Source organism: Triturus cristatus, chromosome 4_1 (genome assembly GCF_964204655.1).
Source record: "Triturus cristatus chromosome 4_1, aTriCri1.1, whole genome shotgun sequence".
NCBI classification, from domain to species: Eukaryota; Metazoa; Chordata; class Amphibia; order Caudata; family Salamandridae; genus Triturus; species Triturus cristatus.
Window position 1 is genome coordinate 557,704,324 of NC_140585.1, and position 25,081 is coordinate 557,729,404.

A 25,081-nucleotide genomic window follows, 5' to 3' on the forward strand; every position below is an offset into this window, starting at 1 on the left:
CCCCCAGCTATTGAACCATCTGAGCCCTGCTGATGGAATCGCGGCTCCCGAACTCCGACCACCTGTGCCTGCTGAGAGACTCGCGGCGCTCCCCCTTGAGGACGACTCGGTAAGAGATCGCCCAGAGACACGACACCCTCCAGCTCGAGGATTGTGAGCTTCTGCAGGGTATTTCGCAGAGACACTATCTTGAAAGACTGTCCCGCTACCCCCATTCCCCACGACTGATTTGTGGTACGTTGTGCCACTGCTGTACTACTTGCCTTTTGGATCATAAAGATCCCTTGAAATCATCGATAAAAGAACCTATCGTCCTACAAAGAATACGTGTGGTGTCACTCTGTTCGTAGTGCATCTCAGGGTGGGCGCGCCTGGTTCGGCTTACTTGGGAGAGGTGGGTCAAAGGGGTGGGCAAGACGTGTATCGAACCCCCCTCCGGCGAACGCCTTTCCAACATTTGGTGGCAGACGACGGGATCCGAGCCGACACCGAAAGAGAGCGTGCAGTGAACGACTGACGCACTACCAAACAGAGATGGAAGGAGAAACCTCCCTGGGTGCCGCAGGTACCGAAGTAAGCTCACCGTTCCGAGAGGATCAATTGGACTATTACACGCATAGAGAATTGAAACAGTTTTGCAAAGACCTTGGCATCGCTACCACCGGACTAAGCACAAAGGAAGACTTCCAGAAAGTACTGAAAGCCTGGGTCGAGACGGGGGCGCCCCCGACCCAAACGGAAGGGGATTCTACCTATGAACCACCAAGCATCCCGGCGAGAAACAACGGGCCAGAGGGGAACCTGTCCCCCGAGGAACTAGCGGACCGAGAGAGAAGCCGCAACCACGAACTTGAACTGGCAAAACTAAAAATCGAGGGAGAGATAAAACTGGCAGAGAAGAAGTTAGCCGTCGAGCAGTTACGGCTACAAGGGGACTCGAAGAGAAGAGACTCCAAAGGGAGCACGACGAAAAGAAACTCCAGCTAGAACATGAACGCGGCCTGAAGGAGATTGAGTGGCGGGCTAGAAACGAAAAGTCGCAGCCACCCGGGAATCCACCGTCCGCTCCCACCGGGGAAACCAAAGTTCGCATCCCCAAGGATGTGGTAAAGGAGTATTATAAGAACGATGATATCCAGCAGTGGTTTAAGGCCTACGAAGTCGCCATGACCTCTCACCGAATCCCGCAAAAGGATTGGGGGGCTGGCCTATGGGGCCGGTTCTTAAGCGAAGGAAGAGACACTCTGCTAGATCTGCCCTCCACGGTCATGAACTCCTACAGCCACATGAAGGAAGCCCTCGTGGGCCGGTACGGACTCACCCCCGAAATGTACCGACAACGGTTCCGAGATTGCAAGAAGATACCGGGCACCACGTGGGTAGAATACGTGAACTTTTACAGCCGAGCCTTGGACGGGTGGATCAAGGGCAGCAAGGTCTCCACCTTCGAAGAACTGTTCGATCTGATTGCCTGGGAACATTTAGCGGCCAATTGCTTTATAGAACTGCGCCAGCATCTCCTGGACAGTAAACTCACCGACTCTCGGAAGCTGGCCGCTGAGGCTGATCGTTGGGTGAACACCCGGGCCACCCGGGGCCCCGTGGGGGACTACGGCCGCCACAGTCAGGGTCCCCCCCGCCAGAGGGGCGGAGGGAACCACGGCCGACCAAGAGACTTTCCCGGGGGGTCCTCAACCAGCCCCCCCAGCAGCCCACCAGCGGCGGGTTCGGCACCGTCCCCAGCAAGCACCGGAGCCCCAGGACGACCAGGTCCACGAGCTAGGATCACCTGCTTACGCTGCCAGCAGCCCGGACACTACGCCAATGACCCACAGTGTCCCCAGTATCAGCGAACCACAACGACCAACCCCACGGCCCGGCAGATGGCCTCCGTGGCTCTGGGGGAAGAGATGGAAGACTCCGAGGAATGGGAACCGGCGGCCATGGCCCTGGTCTCCCTTGGTGATCGAGAAATGGTCCCCGGGACACCCTTGCCCGCCAACACAGAAAAGTACCGACAGCGGGTGACCATCAACGGCCACCGAGTCGAGGGCCTTCGCGACACCGGGGCGAGTGTCACCGTGGTCCACCGCAGCCTAATTTCAGAAGACCAGATCCTAACCGGGGCCCTCTGTCCGGTCGTATCCTCCGACAATTCTGAGAGCCTCTGCCAGATGGCGCTGGTGCCCTTCGAGTGGGGAGGGGTCTCCGGAGAACTGAAGGTAGCGGTCCGGACCTCCCAGCCCGTAGACTGCCTCCTGGGCAACGACCTGGAGAGTTCCCCGTGGGGGCAAGTAGAACGAAGAGCCCACCTGGAGATGATGGGCCTACCCGAATGGGTCTGCGCCACCACGCGCTCCATGACCGCACGAGTGCCTCCCTCCAAGGGCGGTGAAGCCCTCTTACCGAACACTATCCCCGAGAACCGGGACCCCCTCCCAGAAGCAGACAACCCTCCTTCCGAGGGAGAAGGAGACACTAACTCAGGGGAAGGACCGGAACCTTCCGCCCCAGAGGCCCCGACGGAACTCGAAGAACTGCCCGAGTTGGCCCAGTGGCGCTGCGAAGGGGGGCCCTCCCGCGAAGAGTTCTGCCAGGAACAGACCACCTGCCCCTCCCTCGAGGGACTAAGACAACAAGCAGAAGCCCAGGCCGCCGGTGACCGAACCGGAACCCATTGGATCTATTGGGACAATGGCCTCCTATACAGCGAGCATAAGTCCGCCGAGCTAGGCGCAGCACGAGTACTGGTGGTACCCCTGCGGTTCCGAAGCCTCCTCCTGGGCCTGGCCCACGATGTACCCTTGGCAGGACACTTAGGCCAAGACAAGACATACCAGCGATTGGTGACCCACTTCTATTGGCCCAAGATGCGAGCGAATGTAGAAGCACACTGCAAGTCCTGCCTCACGTGCCAGGGCAGTGGGAAGAGTGGCGGAAAACGCAAAGCTCCCTTTCAACCATTCCCCGTTGTGAGTACCCCGTTCGAGCGGGTCGGCATCGACATCGTGGGACCCCTGGATCCGAAGACCGCCCAGGGCCACAGATTCATCCTTGTCCTGGTGGACCATGCCACCCGCTACCCTGAGGCCATCCCCCTCCGCACCGTGACGGCTCCCGTGGTGGGCCGGGCTCACATGGGGATCTTCTCCCGTGTCGGATTTCCCCGCGAGGTTGTGAGTGATCGCGGCACTAACTTTATATCCCGCTACATGAAGTCCCTGTGGCAGCAGTGCAGAGTCACGTATAAGTTCACGACCCCCTACCACCCCCAGGGCAACGGCCTAGTGGAACGCTTCAACCGAACCCTGAAGGGAATGATCCTGGGCCTCGAAGAGCCCCTGCGCCGGAAATGGGACGTCCTCCTCCCTTGCCTCCTGTTCGCATACCGAGAAGTCCCCCAAAAGTCTCTGGGGTTCAGCCCCTTCGAACTGCTGTACGGACATCCCGTCTGAGGGCCCCTGAGCCTGGTCAAAGAGGGCTGGGAGACAAGCCCCCGGGGGACACCCCCTGATGTGTTCCGCTACATCCTGGCGCTCCGCAACCAGACGAGGAAGTTTAGAGAACTTGCAGAGGCTAACCTCGAGGCCAGCCAAGAAGAAATGAAGCGCTGGTATGACCAGAACGCAACCCTGGTCGAGTTCCAGCCGGGCCAGCAGGTTTGGGTCATGGCTCCGGTGAAACCCTGCGCCCTACAAGACAAATGGACTGGTCCCTTCAAGGTGGTCGAGCGGAAGAGCCAGGTCACGTATCTGGTCGACGTACAGTCCCCACGGAACCCCCTCCGGGTCCTCCACGTGAACCGTCTCAAGCCCCACTTTGTAAGGACGGAACTAAGTTTGCTACTGGCCACCGATGATGGGGCGGAAGAAGACACCGAACCCCTGCCCGATCTCCTGTGCACGAAAGAACTGGACGGTTCCGTGGAGGGGGTGAAACTGTCGGCCACCCTCACTCCCCAGCAGGCCGACGACTGCCGCCAGCTGCTCAGACAATTCGCAGACCTCTTCTCTCTCATTCCAAGGGTTACCGACTGGTGTGTCCACGACGTGGACACCGGCGACAGCCCGCCTGTGAGACACCGAGCCTACCGGGTGCCTGACCGGGTCCGCACCTGCATCAAGACCGAGGTACAGAAGATGCTCACCCTGGGAGTAATCGAACCCTCCGACAGCCCCTGGGCCAGCCCGGTGGTTCTGGTCCCGAAGGCGGCTTCCCCAGGGGTCGCCCCCGAACTAAGATTCTGTGTGGACTATCGGGGGCTCAATGCGGTCACCCGCACAGACGCTCACCCTATTCCCCGAGCCGACGAGCTCATCGACCGCCTGGGGGCCGCTCGGTTCCTCAGCACTTTCGACCTGACCTGCGGATACTGGCAGATTGCTCTCACGGAAGGAGCGAAAGAGCGCTCTGCCTTCTCCACGCCAGATGGCCACTACCGCTTCAGGGTCATGCCGTTCGGGATGAAAAACGCCCCAGCCACGTTCCAGCGGTTGGTGAACAAGGTCCTGGCCGGACTCGAGGAGTTCAGCGCAGCGCACCTTGACGACATCGCTGTATTCAGCTCTCAATGGCACGAGCATCTCCAGCACCTCCGACAAGTACTAATGGCCCTGCGCCAAGCCGGACTAACCGTGAAGGCCAGCAAATGCCAGCTCGGGCAAGGTTCCGTGGTCTACCTGGGGCATCAGGTGGGCAGCGGCCAGGTCGCCCCTCTCCAGCCGAAGATCGACGCCATCAAGTCCTGGGAGCCCCCCACCACGCAGACAGTAGTTCGGGCCTTCCTGGGCCTTACGGGGTACTACCGGAGGTTCATTAAAAATTATGGTAGTATCGCAGGGCCCTTCACAGAGTTGACCTCCAAAAAGCTTCCGCAGAAGGTGCAGTGGACCACCCCGTGCCAGCAGGCGTTCGACGCCTTGAAGACCGCCATGTGCACCGCTCCCGTACTCAAGGCCCCCCGACTACTCCCAAGAGTTTGTGGTCCAGACCGACGCATCCGAACACGGCATCGGGGCCGTGCTCTCGCAGATCGACGACAAGGGCATTGATCAGCCCATAGCCTTCATCAGCCAAAGGCTGCTGCCGAGAGAGCAGCATTGGAGTACTATAGAGCGAGAGACCTTTGCCGTAGTCTGGGCCCTCAAGAAACTGCGGCCCTACTTGTTCGGAACCCATTTTCGAATACAGACGGACCACCGGCCCTTGCAGTGGCTAATGCGGATGAGGGGGGAGAACCCCAAGCTACTACGATGGTCCATCTCTCTCCAAGGGATGAATTTCACTGTCGAACATCGCCCCGGGACGGATCATGCCAACGCCGACGGCCTGTCCCGGTTCTTCTGCTTCGGCGAGGAGAACCCTCCAGTGGATGGGTAGTTCTCCACGCCTTTCAGCTGGGGGGGACGCGTGTGAGACCGGCCTCACGGCGTGGCCCTCTCCATCATCCAGCCAACCTGCAACCACCCTCAAGACACGACATCTCCGACTCCGGCCGCCCCAGCCACCCCCGATCCGCGGGCCGGCCAGAGGCCTGACAGACTCAACACCCTACCACGCATGCCCAACCGAGGGAGCGGGAACCCTCAAGCCAGACCCCGAGGCGCCAGCCCAGTCACACCTCGGGTCGCCTTCCCCGGGAGGACTCAATCGGCCACCAGGCCCCTGGGGAGCAGGCGCCTCCCCTACCGAGCGTCTGGGGTCCCTCCCAGACCCACCTGAAAAGACCAAAGAAGTGAGCGGCAGGAAATCCCGCCGAACCCCCTCCGTCACCCCAGTCCCCCCTCTGCGAGCACTCCGGACTACAAAGGACCAGCGGAGTATAACAAGGGGTGCCGGAGAAACCAGGACAGAGAAGACCTGGAACCATCTGAGCCTGCTGACGCTGTCGCGGCTCCTGAACGCTGAAGTCACCTGGGCCTGCTGAGTGACTCGCGGCCTCTTGCTATTGAACCATCTGAGCCCTGCGGACGAGGTCGCGGCTACCGAACACTGAACCACCTAGGCCTGCTGAGTGACTCGCGGCCCCCAGCTATTGAACCATCTGAGCCCTGCTGACGGAATCGCGGCTCCCGAACTCCGACCACCTGTGCCTGCTGAGAGACTCGCGGCGCTCCCCCTTGAGGAAGACTCGGTAAGAGATCGCCCAGAGACACGACACCCTCCAGCTCGAGGATTGTGAGCTTCCGCAGGGTATTTCGCAGAGACACTATCTTGAAAGACTGTCCCGCTACCCCCATTCCCCACGACTGATTTGTGGTACGTTGTGCCACTGCTGTACTACTTGCCTTTTGAATCATAAAGATCCCTTGAAATCATCGATAAAAGAACCTATCGTCCTACAAAGAATACGTGTGGTGTCACTCTGTTCGTATTGCATCTCAGGGTGGGCGCGCCTGGTTCGGCTTACTTGGGAGAGGTGGGTCAAAGGGGTGGGCAAGACGTGTATCGAACCCCCCTCCGGCGAACGCCTTTCCAACAATATATATATATATTATTCATGCTATGAACTGAGTATTAAATATAAAATATTACAAATATAAAAAAATGTAAACAATTAAATACATTAATATCAGTAACAAAACTGAAAACATCCTAACAAAACACATCAACACAAAATACAATTAATATAAGGAAAAATTACATTCCAAATAAAGTACATTAAAAAAAATAATGTAAACATTAGAAGAAATATTATAAATATCAATCAAAAATAAAAACAGCAGTGAAAATGTAACTCCAACAACACTTTGAAAAGTGTTGCACTTTTGAGGGGTTTGTTTATTGTTCTCACTCTAGCGTAAGCAAAATCAGAGAAAGTTTGAACTTCTAATTATTTTTTCAAAATATTTAAATAAATAACACAAACTATTGAAATATATTAAAAATAAAAATTGTGAAATACAAATAAAATATTAAGAAAATCAAACTTAAAAAAACATCAATAACTTAACTGCACTTCCCTCCCTACAGCCCAAAAATAGCCTAAATCCTTCAAAAAATAATTGAAACAATGACATTAAATTAGTAATTAACTAAAACAAACAAAACCAATAATAAATATAAAATGCATTTAACAATCCGCATAACTATATACAATTATCAACAAATTAACAATTACAATACATCAAACAAATCACAGTCAATTAAACAATTTACACAATTGCCAGATAATTAATATAAAAATAGTTTTTTTTAAATAATTCCCATACTGTTCCCTACAAACGCAACATCCGGTCACTAAAGTATAAATTATTAATTAAATTACACAGACAAAAACAAGAAATCCGAAATACACTAAAATAATTACAAAAAGATAAATTAAGTAATATACATAAGTTATAACCAAATAAATATTTAACTGCAAAAATATAATGCAAACAAATCTTAATTTAAATGACTTTCCACCCTCTCCCCCAACAACCACAACTAATTTATAAAATAATCTTTATAATAAAAGCTCTACTTTATAATGTATATACCTTCATCACTGTTCCATTACAAACCCAACAATGTGCTACTACATTATAAAATAAATGTTTGAAAATGTAAATTACATATTAAAAATGCCAACTTATAATTAAAAAGTTTTAAACAATTAAATTAATAATACTAACACAAATTAAGTATAAAATATAAATACTACTATATATTAAATTCATTAAAAACCATGTGTTCTAAAATTATATTAAAGCAAACGCTATGCCTAGTATGCTACAAGATATAAAGTCTTAACAAACAAAAAAGGTAAATGCTATTATAGGCAACAATATTCTTGAACTATATATACATAAAAATATTCCTGCTTTTGGTATTTTTATCCCCAATATTTTAGTAGTGATATTTTTGACTCGAATATTCAGGTTACATGATATTTTTGAATGCATATATGTGTCATTCACCTATAAACCTGAAGCCCTGGGTTTCCTAGAGGTTCATTCAGGAAATCGTAAGTAAATAATGTATATTCATAAAATTATTCAAAACCTGAAGAAATCAGGACTGATAGAAATGTTTTGCATAGTGTCCTAAAACAAATACACCATTGCTGTCTGGGTTTTCGCGCCCACCACAGGACCTACTTAATACAGGCCGCAGCGCGACCGTGCAGCGGGCGTGCCGAAGACAAACCCGCCTGACCACGCCCAGTGTCAGGAACCTTTGCCCCACGACTATCCAACGCATTGCTGCAGCTGCCACAGAGCCAATGAACACTACCACTACTCTTTCGTGACCTCAACATCACACGCTGGCAAACGCATGCTGCCGCGCATCCCCCAGCACCACTGTAGGACCTTTCTTCTGCACCAATTGTGGTTTCATCTGCAACACCTCAGATGCTGACACCAACACCACCTGCAAACAACTGACACACGCCACCACCCCACACCAACTGCCCACCATGGTCCTCTACGTCCAATTCCTCGGGAAACACACCACCGAAATCTTGGAGCTGACCATTCCACATGCCACCATTCCAACACAGAACCTGCCGTCATGGTTGTCGCAACCACAAGAATCTCCTCAGGATCTGGGCGATGCTCAAGGGGTCCACCTCTTGACATCCCACAACTCTAACCAGGTGGACACAGAGTAATAGGGCAATCAAGCGAGGGATAGGAATTAGGGCAGGAACTGCGAGGAAAAGAATACCTGTAACAAAAAACAGAAGATTATTATATCTTTCAGATCACACTGTCTACTCTCCTATAGTCTCACTAGTGTAATCCAATACCTGTTCAATGCTCCCTCCACTTTGGAGAACGTCCTTTGTTGTCAGTGAGATACTGCTCTCAACCGAAAGACAAATACCTATAGATAAAACCAAATCTATTACAACTCCACCTCACACAATGAGAAACCACAAAACACATACATACCCTTTCTTCATTCCTAGGTGTCGTAAGACACAACCATATGGTAAGGACAGAAACAGAATAAGAAAATAATGTCTGGCCAATAAACGGAGAGAAGGGGAATCAACTGATTGCACAGAAAGATGCTTCCAAGTCTGTTTGCCCCAAATAAATCCTGCAGGAGAAAAGCCAACACAAAAGTCTCAATCCCTAAAATGTCTCGATTAGTAAGAACTGTCCAATGTTCTCGCCAGGGCAATTCCACCGAAACAACAGCTTTCAGGGACAATTACCGCTGACTTACGTGACCTTAGTCTGAAGTGGAAAAACCGGCTCCTCCAGAAGACGACCGAATCTCCACTCCTCAATCCTTTTCTGAAGCCGCCGAAAAGAAACCGAACCCAGAAGCTTCCGCTCCACCGGGCGGTGATCAGAATTGTGATTCCCTCTTAGTAGTACAGATCGAGGAATCGCGGGCAGTGAGCCCGGACTGCACCAAGAAACAGCGTGCGCTCGATCAAGGCACGCGAAGTAGTACCACACACAGAGCAGCTGCTCTGTAACAAGAATTCGTTGAATACCAGAATTATGCACCACGCTCTCTGCGCTGGCCGTAATTTGAACAGGACGTAGACCCTCCCAGAAGGATGGCCTTCTGGGAGATGTGGTTCCTCTGCTCTAAGTCCCACTCCATACACGTAGCAGGTGCAATCGGTCACGACCTGACAATGGTGGTATGTGCATCACAATAATAAAGCAGAACCCAACTCCATCCCCCACCAGAAAAACTCAAAGCACCCTCAAGACACTGAGGCAAGCTATCCTAAGAAAACTGGGACAAGATCCTACAGGAACGTTCATCTATCCACACCGGGAACCTCGATGTTGACACCAAGCTCTTTAATAAATGTCTCACCAACTGACCCGGCTGCGCGGCTCTCATTAAAAGCAAGACCTACAAAAACAACAAACAACCCAGCTGGTACATGAACAACCTCGGAGTCCAATCACCATAGCAAACAACTTGAGAGAAAATGGAGACTCCACAATAACACCACCGCAAGATCCACATACAAAGTCGACTTTAACCTTTCACCAACAACTATGAAGCACAAAGAGAAAGGCCCTAACACTCAGACTCGAAGCCAGCTCCAACAACGCACGCTTCACCATCATCAAGCAGTTCTCCAATCCTGCACCTGCGAACAACTACATCATCACATCCCAAGCACTCTGCAACAACCTCTCATACTTCAAACAGAAATCCACACGCATTTGATCTACAGCATACCGATATGAGCTCCCCCGACCAGCCGGACACCTCCTTCATCACCAAACAGTAGCTAAGCAACTGGAAGCCCCTTTCGAATGAAGAACCACTGCCCTGAGGAACACCATCCACTCAGTAGCCCCCTCAGACCCATGCCCCACTTTATATACAATCTTGAAAGAACCATCATCTCCCTTGTGCTCACTGCAATCACCTCCATAACCATCGCCACCTTCCCGTCTTGCTGGAAAAATGTAGAAGTCCACGCCCTACTGTGAGAAGCTGGGTTTCTGTTGCAGTAACACCCCCCCACAGACACCTTTTGCCAGACTACTGATGCACTTTGACTTGATGTGCCCTGGGTTTCTGCCAATCAGGTTCCCATGGCCTGTGTTCTTTCCCCAAAACTGTACCTTGGACACCCAATTGGCACTCTCTGGCCACAGGTCAGCTCCTGGTAAATGGCACCACAAGTACCCAGGGCACTGTGACGAGGGAAGGCCTCGAAGGACTGCAGCACTTATTGTGCCCACCCTAGGGCTCCTGTACCTTTACACTCACACACTGCCTTTGCACACAGAGGGCATCTTAGATATGCCCCCTGAAAAACGACCAGCCTCTGGTGGGTTCCCTGACTGGTACACACCGGCCTGCCACCATAAGACATGTTTCTGGACCCCTGGGGTGGGAGCCTTTGCTCCCCGAGCCCAGAAACAAAGCCTTTCCTGGGAGGAGGAGGTTACACCTCCCCCAGGCCAGAAAGAGCCATCTGTGACAGGGGAGCTTCAAAGACCTTGCAGCCTTTGTGATGCGACCCCCAGCCTCTCCTGCTATCAGGAGCAGGCCCCCTTCCTGTCTCGCCTCCTTTTTCGGTGGGAAAAATTAGCCAGCTCAGAAGGTGTGCCCACCTCTGCCAACCCCACCCCTCAGGTGGGGGAGGCGAGGTGAAGCCCACTCTTCAGTGCCCGCCTTCTTGCAGATGGCAGGCACTCCCCAATCAGGATTAGGGATTTTGCTCACTCCCCCACGTGGGGTGAGCACACCAAGGGTGTAGTCACCCTAAGGTCAGTAGCCCACTGGCAATTCAAACTGTTTACAAACTGCATTACTACGGTAAAGTATTTATTGCTTACCTGTGCCAGGCTTGCTTGGTTCTAGAAAATAAAATAACTAAAATAATATTTCCATACAAAAACAATTGGTCTGAAGTTCATTCTTTTGAGTGTGTGAAATCATTTGATAACTGAGTGTGTACGACAAATGCTTAATACTGTCCTCTGATATAGCCTTACAGCTCGACCACACTACCACAAATAGAGAGTAAGGTGCTTTGAACTTTTGCCTCTCCCTACCTTTGGGGTTCCACTGTACTCTGTGCACACTATACCTCACTTTGGTATTGTATATACAGAGCCAGCTTCCTACACCTACTGAAGAAACCAACAGCGGACTCCAACACCATCACCATCTACAGACCCGTCTCTCTCTTGCCTTTTCCATCTAAAGTCATGGATTAAGTCATCAATACTCACCTTGTGTACCACCTAGAACTCCATCAACTCCTAGACAGCTCTGTCAGGCTTTCACACTAACCTCAGCACAGAGACAGCCCTCATTGCAGCCACTGATGACATCAGCAGCATCCTCAACCGAGGAGAAGCGGCCGTATTCATCCTCCTCGATCTCTCCGCAGCTTTCGATACGGTCTCCCACAAGTCACTCATCAGAAAGCTTCAGCACTTGGGTTTCTGCAGACCGACCCTCAAATGGATATCCTCCTCCCTCACAGACAGAACTCAATGAGTTAGAACCCCCAACCCCCAACACACACCTCAGAACAAAAAACTCATCAGCGGAGCCCCTCAGGAACGTCACTCAGCCCAACATTCTTCAACATCCACATGACCCCTTCGCGGACATCGTCTGACCCTGTGGCGTCAACATAGCATCCTACGCTGACCACACGCGGCTTAGCCTCTCCCTTACCGATTCAGCCAGCACCTCCAAAGTAAACTTTGTCAACTGCATGAGCAACATCGCTGCTTGGATGAAAAACAACTGCCTTCAGCTCAACACAGACCAAACTAAATCCTACTCTTTAATAACAATCACTCCCCCGGGGACACCCTTTGGTGGATTTCCAAGCTTGGCCTCCCCACTCACCCCTGCGGACCGTGCCAAAAACCTCTGGATCATCCTGGACACCAACCTCTCCGTAAGGAGACAGATCAACGCCGTCTCCTTATCTTGTATCCACATACTGCGAATGCCACGCAAGATTTTCTAGTGGGTCCCACTGAACACGAGACAAATGGTTACCAGGCTCCTATCACAAGTTGACTTGATTACTGAAATGCCCTCCACATGTGAATCTCAGCCCATGTCCTACTCCAAACCACCCAGAACGCTGCCGCCAGACTCATCCCGAACATCCCATGAAATAGTCACATCTCTTCACACCTCCGCAATCTCCACTGCTCCCAGTCACGGAAAGATGTAAGTTCAAGCTACTCACCCATGCCTACAAACCTGTCCACAATTCAGGTCCAGCCTACCTTAACACCACCTCAACTTCTACCAAACCACCATACACCTTTGATCTGTGTCCCTGGCAAGAGCTTATTTCCCTTGCATCAAGAAAACCAGACTCAGAGGACGATCCTTCTAATACCCCGCAGCTAACACCTGGAACCACCTCCCAAAACACTTCAGAACCTGCCCCTCCCACATGAACTTCCAGATGAAACAAGCATGACCCTCAACACCCCTTCACCCCCATTTCAAGCCTGCCCTATTTGGCTTCTGGATACCCTCACTGGTTATTAGCCACGCTCTACAAATTCACATAACCTAACAATACGAATAACCTTCTCTCATTATCACCTATCTGTTCTAATCCAGGGACACCTATTCCATTGCTACTTGTAGTCTTTGAGCATTGACTGCAGTTGCTTTTTGTTAATCTCCCACCGGCATACAAACTTTATTCCTCAGATGATTCATGGTTGGAGAATGGAATGGAAATTTTGCACTAGGTTAAGAAATGTCTCCATGCTTTGTTACGTGAAACTGTATAAAGGGGTGACAATTAACCTGAGAGACTCCATATCCAGCCACTGAAAGAAACTTGGTAATGGAAAGTACGGAGTAGATCTCTTTTTCACATTTAACCAATATAGAACTGTTAAGACATTTGAAAGAAATAGGCATTTCAGTCTTTCTTTATGGTCTGCTTTGCATATAGTCTTTCTTTATGAATGTTTTCTTTTTCAGAAAAATCGAAATTGAATCCCTTAAGGGAACAGAATACCAGGAAACTAATGGAGTCAGATGTCTTCTCTGCTCAGCTTGCATCTCCAGCGTTGCCGAAGGTCAAACACAGAGAAGCACCAAATGTGAAGCAACTTCAAACGGGTACAGTTGTGATGTATCTGGTTTTGCATATTCACATATCCATGCATTACCCCTTTTGTCACCAACATGTTTTTTGCATCTGTGTCTAATTTGTATAATTTGTAATACAATTAATGTCAATTTTTGTTAGAACCATTATCAAAAGAATAAGCGAGTTGGCCACGTTCTTCATGCCATCTTTTCCATTTCCCTCAAAGTGGCTCATATACTGGGAATCCCTGGTGTGGATGAAAGAGATGTTTTGTACAGTTAGTGGTCATTGCTCATTTAATTCTGTAACATCCTCCCAAAGCTTCCTCTATTTCATAGATGAGGAGTGGTGGTGTCATGGTTGTTCGGGGCAATTACGGAAGCAGACTGACCTAAAGCCCCCTCGGAATTTTTGTTGTCGTTGTTGATTGCATGGGCTCAGGTAGATTGGTTTGATTTCTCTAGCAAGTCTAATACTCCTGAGAATTGATCTAAAAATTTAACGAAGCTCTCAGATCTTTGGCGTCCGCAACATCACACTACAAGTGCATATTCATACTTTTCAGGCGCTCACAAGTTCTACTCTAGACTGGACTATGTCTTTGTGCCCGGAGGGGAGGTAGGCGACTTGTCCCAGGCCGAATATCTGGTGATGTGCACTCTGATCACTCGCCGCTACATGTCCACCTAGGGGCGCCTGCGGGATGGGCCCAATACAGGATAGAAAATTAAGGCATGGGAGTTAAAGGACAAAGAGGTAGCAAAGAGTCTTAGAGTAGACACAAAATACTATTTCAAAGAAATCAAACTCAGTGGGTTCCAAGACAGTAAAATGCGCGAAGCCTTGTAAACTGTGCTTAGGGACAGAGCCCAGAACTTGGTTGCCCAAAAAAGGAGAGAGCGAGGTGAACTAGAGACACTGGAGGGTAAGATTTTACAGCTTGAGAGGTCACTGAGTGCACTCACAGAACCCCTGACTGTAAGGCAGATTGTGGCATATCAGACAAAATACAGAGACTTGGCGCAAGATTAGGCCAAACGAAAATGAAGGAATCCCTACACCGATTGTATGAAACTGGCAATTAGGCTGGCAAATTACTAGCAGGGCTTGGTCGCCGGGAATGGGACGCCCAATGGGTGCAGGCATTAATGAGCCAGTCAGGGGACCGCCTCCACAACGACACCTTGATAGTGGCTGAATTTGCAAGATATTTTAAACAGTTTTGCACTGCAACACAGCTTCCAGACTCCCAGGATATTGCCTCCTACATGGCCCAGGTCACTGCGCTGGCTCTGGATGCAGAGGACTGAGAGACCTTGGAGGCAGAGTTTACGTTTGGCGAGGTGCAGGATGCAGTGGCTATGCAGAGGGCGGGGAAAACACCAGGTCCCAAAGGCATCCCAGCGGAGTTTTATAAAAAAAAAATGCAAACTTACTAGGACCCCATCTTCTCAACCTGTTTAGGGAGGGGAAGGGAAAAGGAGAGCCACCTCTAGACCTCCGGAGAGCAGCAATAGTGGTCAATCCCAGTGAGGGGAACCTGAAAGGATAGATGCAAATAATAGCACCCTATCTCACTCTTAAACGTAGAGACCAAAATACTGGCTACCATCCTATCGGCTTGCCTCCTCCAGGTCTTTACCCCATTAATACATCAAGATCAAACGGGATTCATGCCCGGTATGTTGACTTGCCACAATTTGCGACACACGTACGTCTGGATGACAACAGCACAGGCCTGACCGTTTCCTCATGTATTCTTGTCATTAGATGCTGAGAAAGCGTTTGATGCTGTCCATTGGCCCTTGAAGTCTGTTTTGGTCCACAGTTTTGAAACTGGGTGGCACTACTGTACAAAAACCTGATGGCCTCTGTCTGGGTCAATGGGAAAACAGCACAGGTATTCCCTATAGAGAGAGAGACGAGACTGGGATCCCCTGACGCCCGTTATTTTTTGACTTCACACTGGAATATCTTGCTTGCATGGTTAGGCAATACCCCCAGATACAAAGGTTCCGTAAAAATTGTTTCTTAATACAGATGACATGCTCCTCTATGTGACATTACCCGATGTTACCATCCCAACTCTGTTTGAGGTATTGGAAACATATGTCGCACACTCGGGCTATAGTATCAACTGGAGCAAATCAAAGTTATACGTCCCACAGGCATACATATCACCCCTGCCTCTACTACAGGGTCTCCGACTCTCCACAGATGTTTTTCTTTATTTAGGGATTTGTATGACCACTCACAGGGAACTCTGCACCCAATGCAATTTTGGAGGATTCATCACGAGTTTTCTGAGAAATGTGTGCAGGTGGAGGTGTCTCCCCCTTACACTGATGGGGCAGCAGCCTTGTTTAAAATGACCCTGCCAAAATTGTTTTATGCGCTGCAAAACACCTACTATCTGGTAGTGCAGTGTTCACTAGGGTCAACAGGGGGGGGAAGGTTAAGTACACTACTGCAAAGGTCCCAATACAATAGTGGCTTAGCGCTCACAGATTTTGACTGCTAATATTGTGCGGCTCACTTAATTGCCATCAATCACTGGCATTGGAATTTGCAGGGTTGGGGAAACTCACACATCAGCACTATTTATATGGGGTCAATGGTGCACATACTCTTGTGCCGGCAAAACAAGACCCTTGCAGGCATGGCACAAGACAACGAAAACGTTTTGATGGGCACACAATATTACTCTGGGAAACGCCTCTGCAGAGCGGTAGATGGTGGTGTAGGTTTCCGGACCGCACGCCTATGAGGCTTGGGACACAATGGGAATCTCCAAAATAGGAGATATACTTGAGAATGGATGCTTATTTCATTTCCTTTGATGAGACAGAACTATCAACTGCAATATACTCCATTTTTAAAATATGCACAACCACTCCATGCTTGGCAGACAGAGGGTTTGGATGAGGCTGACATCCTGTAATATGCACCCCTAGTGGGACGCATCTTGATGGAGGAACTTGTCAGAGGTGCAGTTTTTTAGACATACAGGTCCATAAATAACAACATACCTGACTCATTGGTGCACTTGTGGGAGAGATGGACTGGGATTTGGGCGTCATGGAGGACATTGATTGGGAGACTGCATTGATGCATCCCCAGGAAGTGGCAATCAAAACTAGTCCCACCTTATCCAGTTTAAGGTCCTACACAAGGTCTTTTATGAACACTACATACCATGGGCAAGGCTCCCACTCCCATGTGTCTGAGATGCACAGGGGAAATAGGCTCCTTTATGCAAATGATGTGGGATTGCCCTCTCATACAGCATTATTGGAAAGGGATCACCCGAGAGCTTTCACATATACTGGAGGACAACTCCCCTTTGACCCTAAATACATTATACTGGGGATTCCTAATAATGTGGACCTGTCCCATGCCAAACTCCTGTTTAGTGCATTTGGCCTAGTGGTGGCAAAAAGAGATCTTGTGAGGCACTTGGGTGTCCCGGAAATTCCCTCCCTGCAGGAGTGGTGATCATTGTGGACCTCTACATGGTGGCTGAGAAGGTGATATATCGCAGTAAGGGTTGCCCCGTAATTTTTTTTTAGATTTAGTGATGGTGAATGGCATACTATGGACTGGACGTGGTGAGGTAAAGCTGAGCCCCACCTGTGCTTCAAGGAGTTCATAAGACTCAGCTGGACTAGGAGGGAAACGGGATGGTTATTCACAAATGCACTTGATATCTCTTCATGTGGTGGCAATGTATAATTCGATGTCTTGTGAGCTGTACCGTGCAATACACAATTGCTCTTGTATATATTTGATGCATATTCGCGTGCCGGGTGCCTGTTGCGCAAGAATGTCAAATGTTCCTTTTTTGATGCTTCCCACATGAAAATAAGAAAATAAATTGATTTTTTTTTTTTTAAACAAAGCGACTGAAGGGTCTCGCCCAAAGCACTTTTTTTGTATACTTTTTTGGTTTGATGATATCAATCAATCCGGATTTATAAAGCATGGCTGATCACCCGATAGGATACCCAGGCTTTTATGATATGAGCTGTGGCAGACCTCAAAACTGAGCATTTCTTTCCTCATGTAAAGGTTCAACAGACATAACAAGAGATGCTTTCTTCTGGCCCAAGAAACAAATTATAATCCAAAGCATAAAACAGCTTTTTAAATCTGCTTGGAAGAATAATGTTCCCTGCACCCAATTTTCCACATGCATTAAAAAATACCCAGATGTACAGGAGCTTGTATACAAAGGAAATGGGATGTCACTGTAGCGAAAGAGCTCTTGAGTACAGGATTTTCTACCTCTTCTTTCTGAGTTGACTTTCAGAAGTAAACTTTCCACTCTGGCAAGGTGTATGGAACACACTTATGCGTGAGGGAGTGTGCATGTGATACATTGACAGTGCTGTTTGCTGCTAAAAGTGAAGTTCAAACATGATGTTCTGTATCCCACTCAAAGCGTGTAGAATTATAGTCTCTTACTTGCTGTCCGAATCGTATCTACCCAAGCCTTTTTTAGGTTGATCATCAGCGTGCATGCGCTGTCTGCAAAACCTGCTGCTGTAATCTGTCTTCACAGAGTGTAATCCCGCCTTCTGCTTCAATTGGCTCACCGTTCCGTTGCTTGTATTTCCGGCTCCCTTGTTGGTGGGGCTCCCGATACTTCACTTCGGTTTTTTACTTCAGGAGCACCGCCAACTTCAGTTTCATTACACTGTAGTTATTTGAGTGTTCCTTTGGGAACTACTTGTTTAAAATTAGTGCTAATGTTATACTTGGTGAGTTGTGCGAATTCCTCGCAAGCTTTCTTTATGTGCTTGTTCACAGTTTTGTTTCAAAGCGTTCTATAGTGTTTTAAAAAGATTTTTGGCAACATTTGCAGCTGTTGGCAAAATTGTTTTCAAAGGTGTTCTCTGGATCATTTCAATCGTGCATATTTTAACAAAGGCATGGGGAAGTCATAAAGGCATGCAGGCTTGACCACGAGACTGTCGGCACCCACCCAGATAAAGGATTATTAAAGGCAGTTTAGTGTCTATGTTTTTGCTGATAAGAATGTTTGTTAGATTATTTATTTTGCCTAAAAATAGACCAGCAGTAACATAAGTAATTAAAGAAATCCACAAAGCAAAGACAGGGTGCAATACCACAGGCTGTTACCAGGCGTATCTGTGGAGTTGAAAACTGACCTCTATTATCCACATAAGATACTGCATCCTAAATACAATTATCAGAAGGATTGCAACTGAGCATACTTCAAAAAAAAAAAAATGGAAGGGTAGGCTCAGCTGCAACCTTTTTTTAATTTTTTATAATTGCATTAAGGGTGCCTTAAGTTGCTAATGCAGGCCACTTTACAACTCCGCAGGAACACCTTGTAACATTCTGTGGTACTGCACCCTTTCCTTGCTTTATGGATATTTTATTAGTTATGGTACTGCTGTAATATTTTTTGACAAAGCAAAATCTAATAAACATTATAATTTTCAATGCCAATAACTCAAAATTACCCTAATGCGAGACCTATTGCATTGCACATGCTTGTTTATTTTATCGGGATCAGCCTGGGGATTGCAATGTCATTTGATGGATTGGCTTAAAGGCTTAGTGAACTAATGCGTCCACTGTTGGCCTTTGTTTGACCTCATGGTTACATGTTCACATCCCAGCAAGTCCACTCAGCCTTTCACCCTTCTGAGGTTGATAAAAAGAGTACCATTGAGTTGGGTAACAATAAACCTCTTTTATTCAGCGCCAAGATGCCCACAGGCGAACGTGCGCTCTACAGGTACACATGTTATGGCTGCACATTTTTCTCTGCATGCATCATATAATGTCATGGTGCCATATATTGGTAAGTGACGCCTTTAGGATATATTTAGTGACTTACAAGCACATCTTCATGGCATAGAATGACAGGTTTTGGTAAAATTCAGAAGTATTACTTTACGTTGAATAGGGACATGCCTCTAAAATATTCCCCACACACGTTATTTATGTGTAAGATTATCTGTGAAACCAGTAACTGGCTGCTGGAACATAGTTTTCCCTAGAGAAGAGAGGAAGCAAGCTACAATGTTTTATTTTATTAATGTTGATTAATGTAGTGTGTCTATGGTAGTATTTATTGTGGGTAATAATTAGAAGACTAGTGTTTGAACTAAAAGTTATCCTGAAGCAATTTTTTGCAATCAGTTTTGCAGTAAACTTTACTCACTTTTCTATAGATGATTAAACCTTGAGTTTCGTTGCATACACATATGTATATTCAATCTCTGCCGTTTGTTACATTTAAGATTTTCTCTATTGCTATCTTGCTTACCACACAATTTATATAAAGAGCATATTAATATTTTGCATCTACAGAGAACAGGAGTCCTCCTTCAAGATTGGATTCCAGCGTGTCAAGCCAGCTGCTGAATCCAAAAAGTCGTGCTAGTGCTGGAAAACAAGAGCATTGTCCTGGTGCCGCAGTGTCTTTAGTGACCAAGAGCCCACCACCCAGACAGGCACCAAATTTATCTTACCAGCCAATGAAGTCAAATGCGCACTCTGGTGTTGGTACAGGCAAGAGAATCTCTGGGGCTTCTCCCTCTATAGAAAATAAAAACACCTCCCCAACGCCAATACCGAACATATCCACCAATCATGTGAAACCCAACAGTCACTACAAAACTGCTACCGGTGGGACCTCACCGGGAACATCTGGAACTTTTAATGCCACAAACGGAAACACCCCTGTTGAGAAATTCTCCGGGCTACGAATAAGGTAGGTCAATAATTTTAGATGAAGGAAGCCAAGTCTGAGCTGTTTTGCCAACTTGTGTTTTGTTTTTCAGTCATATTTAGTAGATATAATTGTTGTTATGTTATGCAGATTTCACCTGGGAGGGTATCCTGGCGTTGAGCAGGTGCAAGCCAAGGGCCTATTGTAGTACTCGAGAAACCAGGTGGTCTGCCTCTTGCCGGAATTCAGGAAGTGAGAAGGAAGCTCTTATGTGTAGTTGCAGCTGGTTCTACACTTGGGAGCGATGTAGAAGAAGGCTTGACCGCCAGATCTGTTTTTTCCTATGCTTTGCCTGTGTGCAAGTAGGAGTCCGGACAAGTGGAAGTGTCTGGTAGGTTTGTGAAAGCAGATGCGATTGTTGAGGTATGCTGGAGCAGTATCATGTAGTGCCTTGAAAGTGTGGGTGAGGAGTTTAAATTGTGCTTGTTTGTGTATGGGGAGCCAGTGGAGCTCCTTCAGGTGCGTTGCGAAGTGAGTGCAGTGTGTAAGGTTGAGTGATTCTGGCTGCCAAGTTCTGAATGGTCTGAAGTCTTCTGGTGTGTTTTTTGCTGATCCCGGCATAGATGGTGTTCCCGTAGTCCAGCTTGATTGTGTCAGGGCGTCGGTGACAGTTTTCCGAGTGCTGTTTTTTTGTGTGTTTTTTGTTTTGTTTTTAGTGTTTTATAGAGCGCGACTCGACCCGAAGACATCAGATATCGGAGTGCTTTACATGAGCGCCAGTTTAGTTTCAGATGGACACATGCATTTTTGTTAGGCACCGGGAGATTAATTGATTTGCCCAGAATCACAGGATGTTGAGCGTCGTTGCTGAGACTCTAACCCGGTTCCTCAGGTTGGAGGTCGACCACTCTAGCCATAAGGCTACATCCTCTCCCTCTGCCCTGGTTGGCAGCCATTTGAAAATCTTCCTCAGCATCTTCAAGGTATTGAAGCATGAGGCAGTGACTGTGTTAATTTGGGCAGGCATCTCAAGTTTGCTGTCGATGTCAATCTAAAGGTTCGTGGTGGGGATAGGTCTTAAATTCTGTTGACCACCAGGTGAAGTCTCACAGTGAAGTGCTCTTCCCAAAGATCACTATTTCGGTCTTGTCGGCGTTCGACTTTAGGAAGTTGTTCCCGCCAATCTGATCGGAAGAGGAACTACCCCACTGTTTTTTGACATGCTTATTTCGATGTTTTGTCGACTGTTTTTGTGGTTAACCTCCTAGTGTGTTGAGATGTCACGCAAGTTGGGTTTTAAGCCCTGCGGGCATGTGACTGACCGATGTCTGTGACTGACCTACACCTGGTCTGTCTATGGTGCTTGAAATCCTACCTTGGCACCAATTTGTGCTCCGATTGCCGTGCCATGGCCCCGAATGCTTTTAGGGAGCGGTCTTTGAAGCTGATAGTGGCCCGGCAGGCGACTCACTGGAAGCCAAGATCACGGTCGAGGGGACGGTCCCTGGATCATTTGCGGAGCTCAAAGTCCTCTTTGTCCCATTCGAAGTCCTCGGGACACTCTGGTAGGAGGCACAAGAAGAAGAGTAAGAAGTCGAAGCTCTCTTCGATTTCTCCTCATCCGTCGGCTGACTAGACGAGGGAGCCTTGGCATTCTAGGACTCCTTCTCTGGATTCTGGGCCGACTCTGTGATTTCCCAAATTTTCGAAGGCCGAAGCGACCCTGCCCAACTAAACGAGTTCTATAAGGCCATGCGCCTCACACTCGGGTGGCCTGACTTTGACAAGCTAGTAGCCACCGTGGGGCCCCAGCTCGGGTGGGGCCCCACGGATCTATTCCTGGATCCGGACCGATGCCTGTAGTGCCATCTCAATCTTCGCTGCTGGGGCCCCACGGATCTATTCCTGGATCCGGACCGATGCCTGTAGTGCCATCTCAATCTTCGCTGGCACAGGTGCTGATGGCGCCACCATCCCGATTGTCATCCCCAACTCCAGACTGGGATGGGCTTTGCCCGCCTCGGATGCTGACAGGAGCCTTGCCTCCTAGATTGGAGCCTGAGCCTTATTTTCATCAGCTTGGACTCGAGAAAGGTTGGGAGGGGTCACTGGACGCTTTATAATACCAGACCTATGAGGAAGAGCAGAGCGTAAACTGGTGTGAGGGCCTGGGTGAGGCCAACAGCCTGGATAATTCTCCAGATGCTGGTCTGGTTTCTCCCCCTACTGTGGCTACAGAGGAGGAAGCTTCTTAAGCAGTGGTGGTGCGGAGGGCGGCTGAGGTCCTTGACCATCAGCTACTCTCAATGGACCGTCAAGATGAATCTCTTGACAGAGGTGCTGCAACAGGGAGTGTCCACGTCGGAACCCTTACTCCCATTCAATGACTCCCTCACTGATGTCCTATTGGGTACCTGGTCCAAACCCATCACAGGGGCTCCTGTGAATAGGACAATTCTCTGTTGTCAGCATTTAGTACCTGGGAACCCAAACTTCCTCACGCAACACTCTACCCCTGGGAGCTTGGTGGTCCAAGCCTCCACCGCCCCAGGTGCCTTCCCTACCGATCCCCCAGATAGGAAACCAGTCGCTTTCCCTACTGTTATCCCAGATAGGAAATCCAAGAGACTGGACTCATTTGGAAAGAAGATGGTTTCTTACTCCAGCCTGGTATTGCGGTCCGTGAACATTGAATGCCTTTTGGGCCGTTATTCCCACACGTTGTGGGATACTATAGGAAAGTGCCCCTTTTTGACCTGGTCACCACCACTTTTTTGCCTGGTATTTGATGCAATTTTAACAGATGTGCACTGGGCTCCTGCTATCCAGTTCCCCAGTGCCAGATCTCTTTCCCTAAAGCTGTACAATTGCAACCCCTGTAGGTCCCTAGTAACTGGTACCCCTGGTACCTAGGGCAGGGAGGCTAAATAGGGTCCCTAAGGGCTGCAGCATGTTTTATGCCACCATAAGGGACCCTCAGCACACTCATGCAAACTGCTATTACAGGCTGTGTGATATAATGCAGAGAAAAGTGAAGACACAGCATGGCACAACTGCTGTGTACCATGCCTGCAGACTCTGCATGCAGTATAGGCAAGTCACCCCTACAGCAGGCCTTAAAGCCTCGGTCAAGGTGCACTATACTATATGTGTGGACATACCTGCATGAGCAGATATGCCCCTGTGATGTTGAAGTCGATTCTTAGTTACAAGTGAACAGGGAAGCCATTTTAAGTACATGTGCTGGACACTGGTCATTACGAATTCCCCAGCTACATGATGGCATCACTGAAACTAAAGATGTTTGGTATCAAACATCTCATACTAATAAGCCCACACAGCTTCCAGTGATGGATTTATTAATACATGCACCCTGAGGGCACCTTAGAGATGCCCCCTGAAAACCTACCGACTACTAGGTTGCTGACTGACTGGTGTAGACCAGCCTGCCACCACAGACTGGTTTCAGGCTCCTTGCAGGTGAGAGCCCACGCTCTGAGGTGCTGTCACCTCCTCCAAGCAGGATGGCTAAGTAGTTGGCATATCAAGGCAGGAGGCTTTAAAGCCCTCAGCCGCCTTTGATATGCGACCCAGGCTTCCCCCAAATAGTGGAAAAGCCACACCCATCCGGCATCAGGACAGGCGGGAAAATTAGCTAGTCAGGTGTGTTCCCTATCGGGCTAGTTCTACCCCTAAGGTGGGCTACCTGTTTTGAACACGAAATCTAAAATTCCACCATCTTGGTTTTTAGTGGAATTAGGCTCACTGGGTCAGGGTTATGCTCACTTCCCATAGGAAGTGATCATATACGGGGTGTTAAAGCAGTAAAGGTAAATAGCCCATTGGTTACTACCTGTCACCTCCCTTAATGGCCCTAAATTGAGTAGGCACCTCAGATTCAGCAGATCCAGAAGAAGAGGACCAAGAAGAGCTGCGAGACAACGATTACTGAAGACTGCTGTGGACTTTTGGCACCAAACCCTGCTTACCTGCACCAGTCTCTACAGTCGTGACTGAGAGACTCATCCTGTAGCTCAGCAACTACCAAGAACCCCGGTAGACTGCCAGCCCTTCGCAAATTGCCAGCAGTCTCCTTTGGAGTAAAGGAGCTACTCCCCTGCAGTCCACAGGCACCGAAGAAGCAGAGTCTGGTTTACCATGTTGCCGTTCCCCAGACAGCCGGATGCAGCAGCCCCCCAGGAAGAGGTAACTGTGAACCTGAAGGTCAGATCTGTTCCCCCACTGAGTGAAAAGACACCAGGACCAGCCGGAGCCGCACAGCACTAATACCGGGGGTACCGGACCACTAGCAGAAACCAAGGCCTGTTTAAGTCCAGTTGGGACTCTAACAGCACAGAGACGGAGCAGCTGTTGAGGGACGTCAGCACCTGAGGGACCCACTTCTACAGTGGCCCAGTTGTCCTGATTTCTGCACCCTCAACCGGCATGACCGACAATGCCTAGGATGCACAGAGCCCAGCCGACCCGATCATGAATGGTGTCTTCATCTGAAGGTTGTGCAAGGGTTCTTTCAGAAGTGGCGAGAGCCTCGGTTAAATCTGTTTGCACCCAACAAGAATGTGCAATGTAAGCAGTTTTGCGCGCTGGAGTTTCCAAGGCAACACTCGCTCGGAGACACTTTTCGTCTCGAGTGGAGCTGAGGCCTCCCGTACGCTTTTCTGCCCATACCACTCCTACCCAGACTTATCAAGAACGAAAGGGCCTAAGTCATCCTTTTCTCTGGACTGGGCACGGAGAGTCTAGTATTCCGAGCTTCTGAGCATGTCCGTTGATCCTCCGATCAGGCTGCCCCTTCGGGAGGATCTTCTGTCACAGCTGCAGAGGAGAGTTCTCCACCCGAA

The 25,081-nt window shown here is 49.0% G+C and overlaps 1 protein-coding gene across 3 annotated transcripts in view; it reads left to right on the forward strand.

The window, feature by feature from the left end:
- The window catches only part of MCM10 (minichromosome maintenance 10 replication initiation factor), a 168,308-nt gene that overhangs the window by 46,072 nt on the left and 97,155 nt on the right, over positions 1-25,081 (forward strand). For all 3 annotated transcript variants that reach the window (XR_014981293.1, XM_085652876.1, XM_085652877.1), the window contains exons 5-6: positions 13,399-13,539; positions 19,859-20,261. Coding sequence is in view for 2 of the 3 variants with exons in the window: in XM_085652876.1 (XP_085509002.1) it covers positions 13,399-13,539; positions 19,859-20,261 (544 nt within the window). In the remaining variant the exon portion in view is untranslated. The remainder of the gene's footprint in view (positions 1-13,398; positions 13,540-19,858; positions 20,262-25,081) is intronic.